We start from the raw sequence: 15,479 nt of genomic DNA, 5'->3' as shown, positions 1-15,479 counted from the left end.
ACAAATATAGCTCCTATTTTAAAATCTCATGATTTTATTGTGTGACTTTCAAAAGTGGATGCATTTTTGAAAAAAATTTATATTTTCAAATTTTCACCTATTTTCAAACTACTTTTTTTTTATCCTGATATGATCTTGTTATTAACATGATATTTACAATTTTTATGCTTTCTTATATTTTTTATATATATATTTTTATATATCTTAACATTTAAATCTAGTGATTGATTCACATTGCACTTTGTTGAAAGAAATTAGCAACCATTTATGAAAAGGATTAGTGCCACGCCATGTTACTAGAACATTTTTTATTTATACAAAGAGACCTAGCTGTGCTGGCTCTGCCTGTCATACATACGGTCGTTGTGCTACCTCTGCCTGTTATACATATGGAAAAAGCAAGTTATTTTTTTTTATGGTTGTCATGCACAGTACATTATTCCTTGTACTAACCTACCTCAAGGTGAACTTCCTCCTTTACAACTATGGAAGTTGAAAAGTTGTATATAAAAAGATTTAGGGCAACCCCCATTTGAAGGCTTACAGGGGTGTTTCTTTCTCTAATGATGACATGAGTAGCACTTGAACCAGCTCACCACTCTACATCATTGCCAGTGATTATTCCCTCTCTTTGATCCTATGTCTAAGAAGAGCCCTTATCAATATATTTTACATTGTCAAAAAACATGTTTTAAATAGTTAGATACCCATTATATATATATTATACAGAATTCTTAAGAGCATCGAGTCCACAATCCTTTAAATTTCACCTTTGACAAGAGAGAATCTCAACGTTAAAGAGTGGCAATCTAGTTTTGGTGCAATTATCTGCTTTTTTTTCTTTTATAGAATATTTATACAATTTTCTTCTTCTTCTTTTTATCCGTAGATCATGATCCACAAAAAAATCAAGAAAATGTGAGGGAATAGGCTATTTCTACTAGTGGGTATGGTACACTTGTGGGTAGCCAATGTTTTCCCTTAAATGTATAACAAAGAAAATAAACATATACATGTATATATAGGGTTAATATTTGATGCTATTAAAGGCACAAAACTATTGGGTACAAATCACCTTATTTCAATATTTTTTAGTTTGTTTTATACACCTGGCCTTATGAATGTGAATTACAAGGTTTGTTTAGTAGGAAGTGAGTTTTGATGATTGTGGCATATAAACAGGTTTTTAAAATGCTTAAAAAATCAAGGACCCCATAATGCATTATAATTTTAATTAGACTCATAAAATCATATTTTTATATTAAAATATCACAATCTAAAGTTTGATTATTAGCAAACAAACCATGTTGAACACATCTATGTAGTTAGATTGAGTTGATAAATCTTAAACCTATGATTTCGACAATAATTTTGTGACTTCAATAGCACCAAACATTAACTCATATATATATATATATATATATATATATATATATATATATATATATATATATATATGTGTGTGTGTGTGTGTGTGTGTGTGCGTGTGTGATAGTTGGCAAACTCGGGGAGCAACTCGTGATTGGTGCTAAAAGGGATTAGGCATGGTTAAGTGATTGGGCCAAATAGTTTACACACAAAACACAAAAAAACTTCGAAATTTTGTGTAAAATACAAACATGAAAAATCACTATGCATGTAGCCGCACTTTACAAAGTACTCGGGCCCGATCATTGTATCTGTTTTGAAAATGTTTCTATTGAATTTTTATTTATTAGTCGACCTATTCATAATAACTCATACTGAATCCATCACATTTCTGGTATTTGAAAGTCTTGAGACAAAATCCATAATAATATCTGTCTATTTTCACTCAAATATGGAAAGTGGTTGCAATAGTCTTTTGGGTCGCTAGTACTAAATCTTCACTTGTTGACACACTAGATATCTGCTCACAAATTCTGCAATGTCTCTCTTCATGCCGCTCCACCAAAATGTATAATTTAGATCTTGATACTTTGTTGTACTGCATGGATAAAGGATATATCTCGAGTAGTGTGCCTCATATAATAACTGCTTTCTGAGTTGATTATCCTTAAGAATGTACACCCTATCTTAGAATCTTAAGAGACCGCGCTAATCTACTCTGACGTCTGAAACCTCTCCTTCAAAGATTCTTTTTCTCATATTTTTCAATTATTGATCTAAAGGTTGCTTCTCCTTAATTTAATCTCACAATTCTGATCTTAGTGTAGTCTGCACGAACAGTAACCGACCTGGTAGGCACTGAGATTCTGCTTTCTGATGAGTAATGGTAGAAAACAACTCCCAATCTGAGAGTCTGGCTAAGGGCACCATCGACCGAATTAGTATTTACCGGATGATACTTTAGCTCAGAGTCATAATCCTTCTGAAACTCAAATCATCTTTACTGTCTTAGATTAAAATCTTTTTGAAAAAATAAATACTTCACGCTTTGATGATCGGTAAATACCTCAAATTGTTCGCCACACAGATAATGTTGTCAAATCTTAAGAGCGAACACCATAACAACTAACTCCAAGTCATGGGTCGGATAGTTAACTTCGTGGGTTTTCAGCTGGGTGAAGTATAAAATATCACTTTTTCATGTTTCATCAATACGCAACCCAATCATTTATATGAGGCATCATTGTAGATTGTAAAACCTCTTGGTCTTAAAGGCAACACTAAGATCGGTGTTGTGGTCAAGCGCTTCTTGATCTCCTCAAAGCTCTGTTCACACTTGTCATTTGACTCAAACTTAACATCTTTTCTGATGAGTTTGGTCATGGGAGCTGTCAACATTGAGAATCTTTCTACAAATCTTTAGTAATAACTGGTCTATCTCAATAAACTATGAATTTTAGTAAAGCTCTTGGGTATAGGCCAATTGAAAACTGTCTCAATCTTCGCAGGACCTACCATGACTCCATCTTTGGATATGATATGGCCAAGAAAAGACACATTCTCTAATAAGAATGCACACTTTGAAAATTTAAGATAGAACTCATGTTCTCTACGTGTCTGCAAAAAAATCATTAAATACTCTTCATGCTGCTCTTTTGTAGATGAGTAGATACAAATATCATCAATGAATACCACCACGAATTTGTCTAAGTATTGCCTGAACACTCTATTCATTAAGTCCATAAATGTTGGAGGTGTATTTGTTAATTCAAAAGGCATGACTAGAAAATCACAATGGTCATATCTTGATCTAAAAGCTATCTTAGCCCTATCCTCTTCTCTGATTTTTAGTTTGTGATACCTAGAACGCATATCCAACTTAAAAAAGCATGCAACGCATTGCAATTGATCAAACAAATCATCAATTTAAGGTAGCAGGTATTTGTTCTTGATGATTATTGCATTCAATTGACGGTAGTCAATATACATCCGTAGTGACTCATCATTCTTTTTGATAAATAGGATTGGAGCACCCCACGTGGATCCTGATGGTCGAATGAAACTATTATTCAATAATTCTTGAAGTTGCTCATTGAGTTTCCTGTGCTTTGTGGGTCTCATTTTATAAGGTGCTTTAGAAATGGGTTTGGTTCCTGAAACTCAATCTCTCTGCCTGAAGGAACAGCTAGAAGTTCATCCAGAAAAAACATTGGCATATTCTCGGATAATCTCTACATCAGTCATTAAAAGGTCATTCTTTATTATCAGTCTTCATGTAAGCCAAGTATTCAACGCATCCATTGAATTACAGTTGTAGGAGATTCATCGGTAGTTCATGGACATCTATACTAATAACACAATCTTTATACCCAATTGTTACTACTATGGACCCTCCTATTGATATTTCAACTAGATATAAAGTGTCTAATAGTGAAGGTGCAACGAGTATCAACTTTACAAATGATGAAGTAATAAAACTGTACGGCACCAGGGTCAAATAAAACATGCGCAAGAATTCCTGAAATAGGAAGTTTACCTTAAACCACACCTAGACTGGCAAGTAGGGGTGGCAATCGGGTCGGGTTGGCGGGTCGGGTTGGCGTGTCAGCATACCTCAACCCGAACCCGACCCGTTTATTAAACGGGTCGGCTGTGGCAAACACGAACCCGACCCGTTTAATAAACGGGTAACCCGACACGACCCGCCAACCCATTTAATAAATGGGTTGGGTCGGGTAAACAGGTTTTCAGGTTCGCGGGTCAGGTTGGCGGGTCGGGTTGGCGGGTTGATGGATCGGGTTGGCAGGTAGGCGGGTCGGGTTGGCGGGTTGACGGGTCGGGTTGGCGGGTTGAGAGCCGGGTTGGCGGGTTGGCGGGTCGGGTTGGCGGGTCGGGTTGGCGGGTTGAGAGCCGGGTTGGCGGGTTGGCGGGTCGGGTTGGCGGGTTGGCATACCCCCAACCCGAACCCGACCTGTTTAATAAACGGGTTACACGGGTCGACCCGTTTATTAAACGGGTTGGCTTAAGCCCAACCCGAACCCGCCTAAGAGGCGGGTTGGCGGGTCGTGTCAGAAATTGCCACCCCTACTGGCAAGGACCTCTTAAAGAGTAGCAGCATAAACTCAACCAAGAACTACTGACTTATGCTTCTGAGCCACACTCTCCTTTCGATTTGATTGCAGACATTGGCTAGCAAAATGACCCATTAGAGACGCTCTGAAACTAGACACCTACCTGTCTTGATACACCTTCGTGAGGAGGTTCAACCGACAATTCTCCCTAAGAAACGAGAGGATAATCAAAGATGAAGAATTTTGAAAGTTGCAACAGGGAGACATGATTGTGGTTCATTAAACAACCCAATTTAATTTTCTCTTATATTTTGTGAAGACTCTAGTAGTTGTGGAGAAGAAAAAATGCAGACACTATGAGAGAGGATTGAAACCAGAGATCTTAATGATGGTGGGGCCGATACAGATAAAGTACAATTGGCTCGTTGATAAGGCCACCAGGCATGAGTTTTGGGAGCAGAGAACTAAGGAGAAGCTCATAATTTAAGAAAAAACTAAGATATCATATTGTAACACCTTGATTCAAGACCTCTAGAGTCTGTGCTTGTGGGTATTACTTTCTAGAGGAAAATACCAAAGTAGCGCATAGAAATATGACATCATTTTTTTTCTAAATAAACATCATTAATTAAACTCAAATAAAGAAATTCCACATAATCCATAAAGGCTACATCATCCAAATGAAGCATCACCTTTCAAGTTCAATAAATAAATGAAGAAATTAAGAGAAAATTTGTTCTGCCTTAAGACGAGGCCAACTATGTCCTAAAGAAGGTTGGGAATGTCCTACACCAAATCCTGCTCCACAAAAGTCGCCTCGAACCTACATTTGTAATAATTAAAAGGGGAGTGACTCTACAACAAAGTAAGAGATAAATTATAAGCATAACAAACTCAAATTTATAATTGTAATGGGCTCTAAGTCCTAGTTTTATTTTAGTTTTTCGATGACACATCACATACATGTTTGTGTCTTTTAATTTATCTCAGTTTCTCACTTGATTCTCACAAGTTAGCATACTCTTAATGTTAAACATTTTATACTTTGGTTATAACGGTAATAACCTACTATGAGCATAGTAACCAATGTAAAATACCTTAATTCTATGGTGTTGGTCATATTATAAATGACTCCCTCTATCTCTGTCCACCGCAGTATAAGACCTCTGATAGCAAACTGGCAAGTCAGTAATCTAGAGCTATACCAAATCCAAGGTTTTTATACTTTATGCTACATCTTAATCTAATTCTAGAGTTTTAATTCTCTCGGTAAAACCCTAAAATTTCTTAGGACATAAATAATATGCATCTCATGCATTCACACGAAGTCTCACTCGAGTTCATACTTATGATTTCCTAATAATTTCTCTCAAGAGACATTTTCAATCAAGTATTCTTAAGGGATAATCCTAAGGTTTCGAGGTTCACCATTTTTTTAAGCATGCAAAGATATAGTCTCTCTACATCTATAAATGTCGAGGGCCCAGACAGTGGTGACTCTCACGCTAACGGCTATCAGGTAGCCATTTTCACTTGTCACCCCTCGTTAATTTATGGGGTTTTAGCATGCTAAAGTACTTCAAGTCACAATAACACCCTTATAACTAGTATGAGACTCAAATCTCATCTCAAAGACTCTCTTCTCATGCATGTATTTCTAAGTTATTCACAAACTCAAGTATGCATTTTATTTAAAATGCAACATCTCATGCTGAAGAATTACAAATACATGAAACCATTCATTTCATCAATGCTAATTCACATGCATTCATTCTCTAATCATAAGGAAAGTGTATTTCTAATATGCAGATGCAAAACTCATTAGAATACAATTGTAATCCCAAGTAAACATTTCTAATATGCAGATGCAAAACTCATTAGAATACAATTGTAATCCCAAGTAAACATGATTTCATGTAGTCTAATTTATAAATATGTTAGCATATGATATTTTATTAACTAAAATGCTTATAATTTTCATTACCATTAATGAAAACACTGCATTTTACTCTGCAATCGAGTCTCACGTAGCTCTAATAATAGAATCTGACAATCACACAAGTATGATCATATTAATAAACAAACATTATTTATACTTTATCAATTTTTTCTTCTTGAGATGGTCTGTCAGACCTCGAATTTTGTGCCCTTGGTTTGGTCAAAACCATAGGACCAGTGGATTTCTCTTTGTGATACAAATCCAATGCACTAAACCTCACTTAATTTTGAGTTTGGGGTGTAAAGTTATGATTGTTTTACTGGATATTGGGTCATACATACAAGGATAATTTGGTTATTTCAACTTTCTGCCATTTGGACTGACTCAGCTCAGGTAAGACTGAGCTTGGTCTGAGTTTAGAATACAAGGTTTACTAAACCTAATCTGGACCCATTTGAGTTTGGGTTCAGACCCAGCTAGACTTCTAAAATTCATCTTCGATTCACTTACTAACCGGTGTGGATCCATATCCAGTTTGGTATAACTAGACTGGACCCAAACTATTCCAACTGAAAACAGACTGGGTTAGTCCAGTTCTATCCCAGTCAGGGATAGATTGGATTGGTTCAATTTAGTTCTTAACAATAACCGAAACTAATCCAGTCTAGAACAGACTGGACTGGATCCAATGTAGTCTTGTTGTGGATCCAAAACTGATCTGCCTAATCACATACTGGATCTAGACCTGGTTTTATTCTAGATCAAGAACTGATCCAACTAGTCACAATCGGGATCTAAGACTGGTTATTTTGGTCACAGACTAGATCCAAACCTGGTTTAGTCTAGGTCTGATCCAATCTGGACTAACTGGATCGAACTGGACCCAGGCCCAGTCTGTTAGACCTGACTCAGACTGAGTTTACACACAGTTCGTTCAGACCGACTCGGTCTGGTTCAGTCGACCAATTCTTTTTTTATATATACACATTTACCATACTCGGTATGGCTAAACCCGAATGGAATGGGTCTCAGTCAGACCCAACGACTCCGACAACTAGTGGCTGACGCCGACAACGACGCCGATAATCTCTCTCTCTCTCTCTCTCTCTCTCTCTCTCAGTAACGACGCCGACAACTAGTGGCTGCTGACCGTTTTTTTTTTTGTCAAACATACTGACAGCCATGGCTGCTTGCCTAGTAAAAAAAAAAGGTAAAAAAAGGAAAAGAGGGAGAGGGGTCGTTACCTGCCGGTGGTGGCTCCTCTCATCGGTGGTGCTCCGGCAGACCCTCTCGTCGAGTGGGGGCAGGGAGGCTCACCGTGAGGATAAACCTCACCCCACTAGACAATCGTGGGAGGCAAAGTTTATTCTCACCTCCTCCTCTGCAACGAAGAGGGAGAGAGGGTTCCGCAGTTGGGGGTGCGGTCTTCCCTACGATATTTTTTTTTATATATACATATTTTTTTTGTTAGTTGTGGGGTGGGTTTTTACAATTAGATCGCAGGAGGATCTCTTAATATATGGCTATTCCATCATGAAATTCAATGGAAGCAGAGGTCTTGAATAAATCTGCGAAAATGTGGTGATGAGATTAACAAGTTTTTTCATATTTGTGCTTCTCACAGGTGAGACGTATCAATCGAATCTCCTTCATCAGGATTGGTCCGGCTTTGGTGGAAGCGATTACCAATTTTTTTGAGGTGGTTTGTCAAATGCGGGCCGGAGCATCAAGCCAGGTATCCGACCTGGTGCCGCTGCCAATGGATCCAAGCGCAAGCCAGCCAGATATATATGACATTAATAAAAGCAGAGAAAAATGAGAATTTTGGTATAATTCCGACTTGCAAGAATCCAAACACAGGAAGCAAAACAATATTCCAAACGGATCGGTACCTCCCATTCGGCTCCCACTGATAAGGATCTGGATCCATAATCGTGCAGCACTGCCATCCATATAAGAGAGTGTGACAAATATCGGCGCTATTTTGAAAAAATCACGAAATTTGTGAGAAACATTTAAAACTCTATTTCTTGTCGCGATTTTTGCAAAATATCGCGATGTATCATCCTTCTTTTTGTTTTTTGTAAACAAAATCCCAAAAGAGCCGAACAAGAGCCCCTTCTTTTCTGCCTCTTCTCTCTCACTCTGAACCCCTAGCAAGGGCACCTCTTTCTGGCCGGTGAAGGCCGCCATTTCCGGCGTTTAGTCGAGCTCAGTACTGTCGGCATCGCTAGGTCTCTCTCTCTCTCTCTCATTTGAGCATTGCTGTTGGTTCTCATACAATTTGAGCGTAATTGGTTCGTTGTGAAGAAGTTGGGAATCTTGGTGTGATGATAAAACACATCCACCTAAGTCAGTGGAAGTAATGTATTCGTTGAAAAAACTGCTTGAATTTGGACGATTTCATTCCATGATTGAAGTTTTCATTCAAACAAACGGCATATTCTATTCTTGTTAAAGTTCTTTTTGGTGTTAACACCCAACTCTGCTTTGTTAGTTGCAATACAAACATTTTCAATCTACCTCTTCCTTTTTCAATAAAATTTTGACAATTTGCAGTCCATCCTAGTTTATTTCCATGCTTTTTTGCTTGTCCAGCTGGAAACTTTAAAGAAAGGAATCAGTTCTTTATGCATAATATAAAAGTTTATATTAGACCAACTAAGCAGAAAAGCTGCTAAGAGCTATTGGAAAATGATTAATGGTTGCTGCATTCATAAAAAAATAGTAGTTAGTTTTGTACAAGTTATCTCAACTTCATAGTCTACACTGATAGAAGCATAAATTTTTGACGATTTTTACACATTTCGGGGCCAATACGCATTTTTTTGGCTTTAAGTTGACCTCCATGGCGATGGTGGCTTGGATAACACAGTGAAAGATGGCGATGGTGACGAGCACGAGTTGGAATGGAGCTTCAATTCTCACCTCTTCCCCCTCTACCACAAAATGCAACTACAGTCTCAATATCAATGGAACGCCAAAATCATTTGCTTCACCATTGATGGCTACCAACTCTTCTTTGTCCAGAAAAGCACCTACATCTCGCCTAAGGCAACAACTGCAGCCATGGAGGCAGCCGAATCTCATCCAAAGATACAGGAGACCATCCACCAACAATGTCTTCCTTCCTCACCTTGTTGCCTCTATGGTAATCACTCTCCATATATGTTGTGAGTGTGTGTGCAGAAACCATCTTTACTTTTTTGCATTTTTTATGGTGGTCAGGAAGAAACAGAGGTTACATACATTATGGTGAAACCAGATGGAGTTCAACGTGGTCTGGTACTCTTTCAGCGTCTGCACTGCTTCATGCATTTGCTTTGTAGGCTGAAAAAGCATTCCTGAATTTATTTGTTGCTTTTGCTCACAACAATTAGGTAGGAGAGATCATTACTAGATTTGAGAAGAAGGGATTTTTATTGAAGGGGTTGAAGTTATTTCAGTGTTCCAAAGAACTAGCGGAGGTTTTTTTCACCAATTCCCTCAATCCTTTTATATTTTGTTGTATTTTAGAACTTGGGGGCCATGGTAACTATTTCAAGAATTGTGATTCCTGCTGTCAACTCTGTAATTTCAGGAGCATTACAAAGATCTTAAATCCAAACCTTTCTTCCCCAAATTGGTTGAATACATAACTTCTGGTCCTGTTGTTTGTATGGTATGCATACATCCTAGTTAATGATTCCTCTTTATACCCTTTTTTTCCCTGTTTTTTTTGGTTGATGATGTTTTAAGCATTGTTGGGGATTGGGTGGAAAGGCTTGGGAAGGTGTAGGAGTTGTTTCATCAGCACGTAAGCTCATAGGCCCTACAAATCCTCTCCAAGCTGAACCTGGAACAATTCGTGGAGATCTAGCAATTCAAACTGGAAGGTTGACTTTACTGATGAATTAGTAGATTGGAAATGTTTTGCTAACTTTATCTGATGTCATCTGATACTATTGATTAACGTTGACCTCCTATGCAGAAATATTGTCCATGGAAGTGACAGCCCTGAAAATGGCCGCCGTGAAATAGGTTTGAACTTGATGACTTCTACATATTTGGGGTTTAGGCCTGTTAAGAAAATATTCTGTTTCATTAATTTCCTTTAATTCTTCTTCATGAGTATGAAGATCCATTGGTCCATTAGGAACTTCAAATGCATGGTTTATAAGAGGATCCCCTACATAACCTTGTTTTATCTTCTAAATTTGTTACCATGCTGTTATTTTTGTTGTTGGTGATGCTGTTTTTGTCTCTGACTAATGTGTTATCAAAACCACCATCACTATCATCATCACCTGGCCATAACATACGAATGAAAAGCACTTGCTCTTAATGACTTTCCATTTGCTAGAGATTCATCATTTGATTAGTAACGGAAAGATTTAGCTTAATCATTTATTTTTTCCATTCTCTAGTGCTTAATCATAGGATCGATGATTAAAGAATGATCATTTTGAAGTTACTTAAGAAGTCAGTGGTGCTTCATGACCATCTTGGTTATTGATATTGCACGTAAGAAGTTATTATTGAAGTACGTGGCGTGATCTCATTTTAATGTTAAATTCATTAGGTAAGTCTTTAACGTATGGTTATATCCATCAAACCTTCAGGGTGTCATTGTTGTCTCAAAGGATGTATTGGTGATCTTTTGAAAACTGTTTGGCTTAGGTATCTTCTTCAACTTGCAGATAATAGGAAAAATTATCTAACTGCAGAGATAACAAATCTCTATAATTGATATGAGGAGTCAAGACACATGGTTGAGAGTAGTTTGGTCTTCACCATCTTCTACATGCAGTGGACGGGCTACTTATTGACAATAGGAGGAACTGTCTAAGTATAGGGCTAACAAATCTTTGTGATTGATGGCAATGATTTAGAGGGGCGTCCAACTGTGCACTTAGTTTTGAAGAAGGGGAGCGACAACAATTAAATGATAACATTTATAACCCTGCTGCTCTTCCCAATAACTATGAAATGGGTGAAAAGTCTCCCATCCTAAAGACTGCAGGTACCTTCTCCTTGTTGATGTGTATAAACTGGCAATTGAAAACTTGATATACTAATGGAATCAAGGGATCTTCATGTTCAACATCAGGGGCCAACACCCTTTTTTCATTAGTGGGGATTAAACAACACACTTCTTGAATGTAAGAATTGGTGAAACTTAAGGGTGCACATTTTGATGCAACAATGGTCCTCAAAGTCATATGGTTCATGGCCATAGACCCATAGCAACTCTAAAATTTGTAGAACTAAGCAAAACACAAAGATTTGTTACCTAAAATCCTAAAATAATTGATTACATTGCCTTTCTTTGCCTCAATGACTGGACCTCCTCTTCATGCAAAATTGAACTCTGGATTGAAGAACCCAAAATCCCCTCCCTTGGAAATGTTAGATCTCACAGCCAGAGCTCCCAAAAAGAGTTAGGATGTGCTTGGAGGTAAAAACCGTCATTTATAAATAAGAAAGGTAAATACTGCTGGAAAGATTACTTTCAACAGTATCAATATTGTATGATATGTGCGGTAAACACCAGTACACCCTGAAACTAGTTATAGGAATGTATTATGCCAGTTTTCCACCAAAATAGTGTTGTATTTTAATATATCATTATGATAATGACTTTTACAACATTGTGTGTGCTGCTAGATGATGCACCATACTTGAGAGAAACTGCTTTTGAGATGTTTTCATGTGCCCAAACTTGTAATGGGTAGATAGGCTGCATACAACCTAATGTTCCTATGCAGTTGTCAGGAGGCATTTTGTGATTGGAAAAGAGGGGACAAGGCCTCTTCTGTAGAGTGAATATTTGAAGACTGCACTAACTTCCTGGCCTATGGAATGGGATGATATTGATATGTGATGAGGATTTGGAGAACAGGGATTTGACTGATCAAAATACATCGAGAAATGAAGATTTGAGAATGAAATAAAATAAAAACAGGCTAAACAGCATATGTGCATCACCTAGTTGAAGGCAGTGGAGGAAAATGTACTTCAGTAGCATATCTTTTGGAGAGGTATAGAATTTGACATCATCAAGGGCATAAATTTGGAAGGAATTAAGGATAGTTATTTGGTTTTCTTTATTCTTGAAATAATATTTTAAACCATGATCAACAAGGTTGCCAAAAACTCTACTTACATATGGGAAACCCATTTCCTGGGTAACTGCTGCTGAAACCAGAAACCTAATGTTTCCGAAACATTGTGGGAAACTTGTGAAGAGTGCATGGAAAACCTGTTTCCCATCTGCGTTGCCTACTTGAAAATACTGCAGCATTACCATGACCATGATACTTTAATATTGTTTTTACAATTGTCAGCCATCCAAAAATTTTCCTCTGTATGAAGAACATATGCACACACGACTCACACACTGCCCACATAAAGAAGGAACTCTTATTATTAGAAAACTTACGGCTGTCACGTTATTTTAACTGCAACCATTCTGCCTATTTGTGTTTCATGTTCACTATAAACTAATGCCCATCATGCAGAGTTGAATACTTGGTCTTCATATGTGATTCACACTTCAGAGTAGGTTCCATATTGTCATCAGGTCTTATTTCTTCCGGTTTAAATTTTGTGGTAATGCATACTATAGGTGCACCATATAAAAGACTATTGAATCCATGAGAGAGATTTAACTGTTTCCTTTGCTATGTTCCATTAGTGTACCTGGTACTAGGTTATACTGGATGTTGCGATGAGCTGCTGTGAGGAATTTTGGATTTGGCTTTTGGGTTTTGTTTTATCTGAGAGTTGATATGTTATTATATATCATCAATTTTGAAAAAAAATGTCTCAAAATTGTGTTTCCAACTGTAATAAGGCATGTGCTCATAAAAAAAATGTAATAACGCATGTTGTTTCCGTTATTCATGTTTAAAGTTCAAAAATATTATTTTTTTTTGTGATGCATGGGAAGAAGCCATTCTTTTCTCGTGTGGTCTTATCATTTTAAGGTCTAATTAGGACAAATTTCTCACGTGCAGCTCTTTGGTTCAAAGATGGAGAGTTGTGCCAATGGACTCAAGCACATGCCCCATGGTTAATGGAGTGATATTTATCAACAGTAGCATGTTCTCGTGATTTTGATTACTTTTTGTGGAAGAGCATTTTTATCCATTGAGTGCTCAAGTATGAATACCTTTAATGACTTTATTCAACGCTCAGACTACACAAGGTAATCTGATAACGAAAGAAAGGTTTTTCCTTAGTTTTATTTCAACTTTATGAGCCTTAGTGCAAAGTGCAATGAGACGGGGGCAAAACCTGGTTTGCCAAAAACCAACCCATGTTGGGCTGTTTGGGTGACCAAAAACCTGATTTTTTGTCACAAAAAGGAAAAAGTTTAGCCTGCCATTTCCCGGCCAGCCATTAGCTATGAAAAAAATCAAAAAAAAAATGAAAAGTCAGGTTTTTGGTCACAAAAAACCAAAAAGAAAAAAGTTAAGGCCTCATATTCCCGGCCAGCCATTAGCTATGAAAAACTCAAAAAAAGAAGGAATGGCAGGCCAGCCATTTCCCAGCCAGTGGCTGGCTGGAAAATAGCTGGTCAGGTCCAAAAAATAAAAGAAAAGAATGGCTGGCGAGTTGGGATGGCAGTGGACCTGGGGAAAACAGGGCCCCGCCTCGCCCTGTTTGGACCAGGATGGAGGACATGAAACAGGGATGAAGGTAGGAATTAAGGTTAAAATCAAAACCCGTGCAGGGATGGACTTACGCTTTCTCGTCATTGATCTCTGTTAGTAAAATAGCTAAAATACCTTTAGGGATGGTAGTGGACTGGGGAGAAATGGGGATGGAGGTTAAAATCAAAACCCGTGCAGTGATGGAGGGCAGAATTTTGAGATGGGGCGGGGGTGGAGACATTGTCCCCCGCCTCCGCCCCAGTCCACTGCCATCTCTATCGGTGAGCAGCTACCAATGCTGAAAAAAAGAGTTTTAGGCCGCCAGAGAGAGAGAGAGAGAGAGAGAGTTGGGGGGCTCCCAATAAATCAGGTTGCAAACATGTGGGGGTTCACTTTTTTCAGTTAACCTGTTTTATAAACTGGGTTTTGGTGTCACACACACAAAAACCTGGTTTTTTAGCACAAAACCCAGTTAAAAATGGGTTTTGGGTGTCATCTAAATGGTACCTTTGTTTCTAAGCTTTATTTGCATTAACATGTAGAGTTCTAATTTATTTTAATTTTTTTTAAAGAGCAGAAACCATGTGCAAGTTTGAGCATTCTCAGTTATTTATTTGCATTAACATGTAGAGTTCTAATTTATTTTAATTTTTTTAAAGGTCATAAATCCTGCACAAGTTTGAGCGTGTTCTCGGGGTTGAGTGACATAGTTGGGTGGTTAGGTCACACCATCGTAACTAAACGGTTTCAGGTTCAATCCCCATGGTTTATGCCCCAGCTTACCCATAAAAGAAAAAAGAAAAAAACATGTCCTAGGTGTCTATCACTTGATGCTTAGGTCTCACCCTGCTTGCCCATCAAAGAGTCTTGGGTTTGAATCTGCAGTTGGATGCTACTTGCGTCTGAAATTCAATAGATCAAAAACATGACTTAGAGATTTTCTTCTTTTTTTTTGAAAGGCAAGCTGGGGTTAGGCGGACCCCATTGGTTACACAACAATACCCTTGGGATTTGAACTTAACGTGTCCCAACACAAGGTGACGTGTACTGACAGATCCTACCAGACAACCGGAGCCCCCGTTGGCATGACCTACATATTGTAGTAACTGAAGTCCTATCTGCATGCTGAGGTTTCCTGCTTAGAAAGTGCTACTAATGAGAAGAAATTCTCACTGACTTTGGAAACTCATGATCAAGACCTAGAACTTAAAAAACTCAAAAAGGAAAAATATAACTTCGCAAATCGAGCTTTTTTCAAAAAAGAAGATATTTTAAAGAAACATTGTGAATTAAATTTTGAACAAGCTTTTTTCTAGGGGAAGTTAACAGCAAACGAGACTGGCAAGCTATGTCTCTATCTTGTCATTAAGTACTCTATCAATATGTGTGGGCCTTTCAAAAAAAAATGTGTGTGTGTGTGCATGTATAGTGTATACTCCCCCTAGGCAAGGGGACCTCAAGGGT

General features: G+C 37.9%; 1 protein-coding gene across 2 annotated transcripts; it reads left to right on the top strand.

Annotated features, from left to right (window-relative positions):
• Positions 1-8,484: 8,484 nt before the first annotated feature.
• Positions 8,485-13,612, top strand: LOC149831465 (uncharacterized). 2 transcript variants are annotated; one of them, XM_090013912.1, is made up of 8 exons: positions 8,485-8,612; positions 9,254-9,529; positions 9,607-9,663; positions 9,759-9,845; positions 9,959-10,039; positions 10,141-10,253; positions 10,349-10,398; positions 13,377-13,612. In XM_090013912.1, the coding sequence occupies exons 2-8, from the start codon at positions 9,260-9,262 to the stop codon at positions 13,442-13,444; spliced, it is 726 nt and encodes a 241-aa protein (XP_089870038.1). In that variant the 5' UTR covers positions 8,485-8,612; positions 9,254-9,259; the 3' UTR covers positions 13,445-13,612. The 2 variants fall into 2 exon arrangements, with proteins under 2 accessions (XP_089870038.1, XP_089870039.1); XM_090013913.1 differs by having other exon boundaries at positions 8,507-8,612; positions 9,218-9,529.
• The last annotated feature ends 1,867 nt before the right edge of the window (positions 13,613-15,479 follow it).

The sequence above is a fragment of the Nuphar pumila genome, chromosome 7, assembly GCF_984573655.1.
Source record: "Nuphar pumila chromosome 7, dmNupPumi1.hap1.1, whole genome shotgun sequence".
NCBI classification, from domain to species: Eukaryota; Viridiplantae; Streptophyta; class Magnoliopsida; order Nymphaeales; family Nymphaeaceae; genus Nuphar; species Nuphar pumila.
This window is presented reverse-complemented; position numbering and strand designations above follow the sequence as displayed.

What these genes read in the sequence shown, in the direction of transcription:
- LOC149831465 (XM_090013912.1), top strand. Translation starts at nt 9,260, where the DNA reads ATGGCGATGGTGACGAGCACGAGTTGGAATGGAGCTTCAATTCTCACC. An exon ending in ATGGAGTTCAACGTGGTCTG is followed by an intron (nt 9,664 to 9,758) that starts GTACTCTTTCAG and finishes CACAACAATTAG; the next exon opens with GTAGGAGAGATCATTACTAG. An exon ending in CTAGCAATTCAAACTGGAAG is followed by an intron (nt 10,254 to 10,348) that starts GTTGACTTTACT and finishes CCTCCTATGCAG; the next exon opens with AAATATTGTCCATGGAAGTG.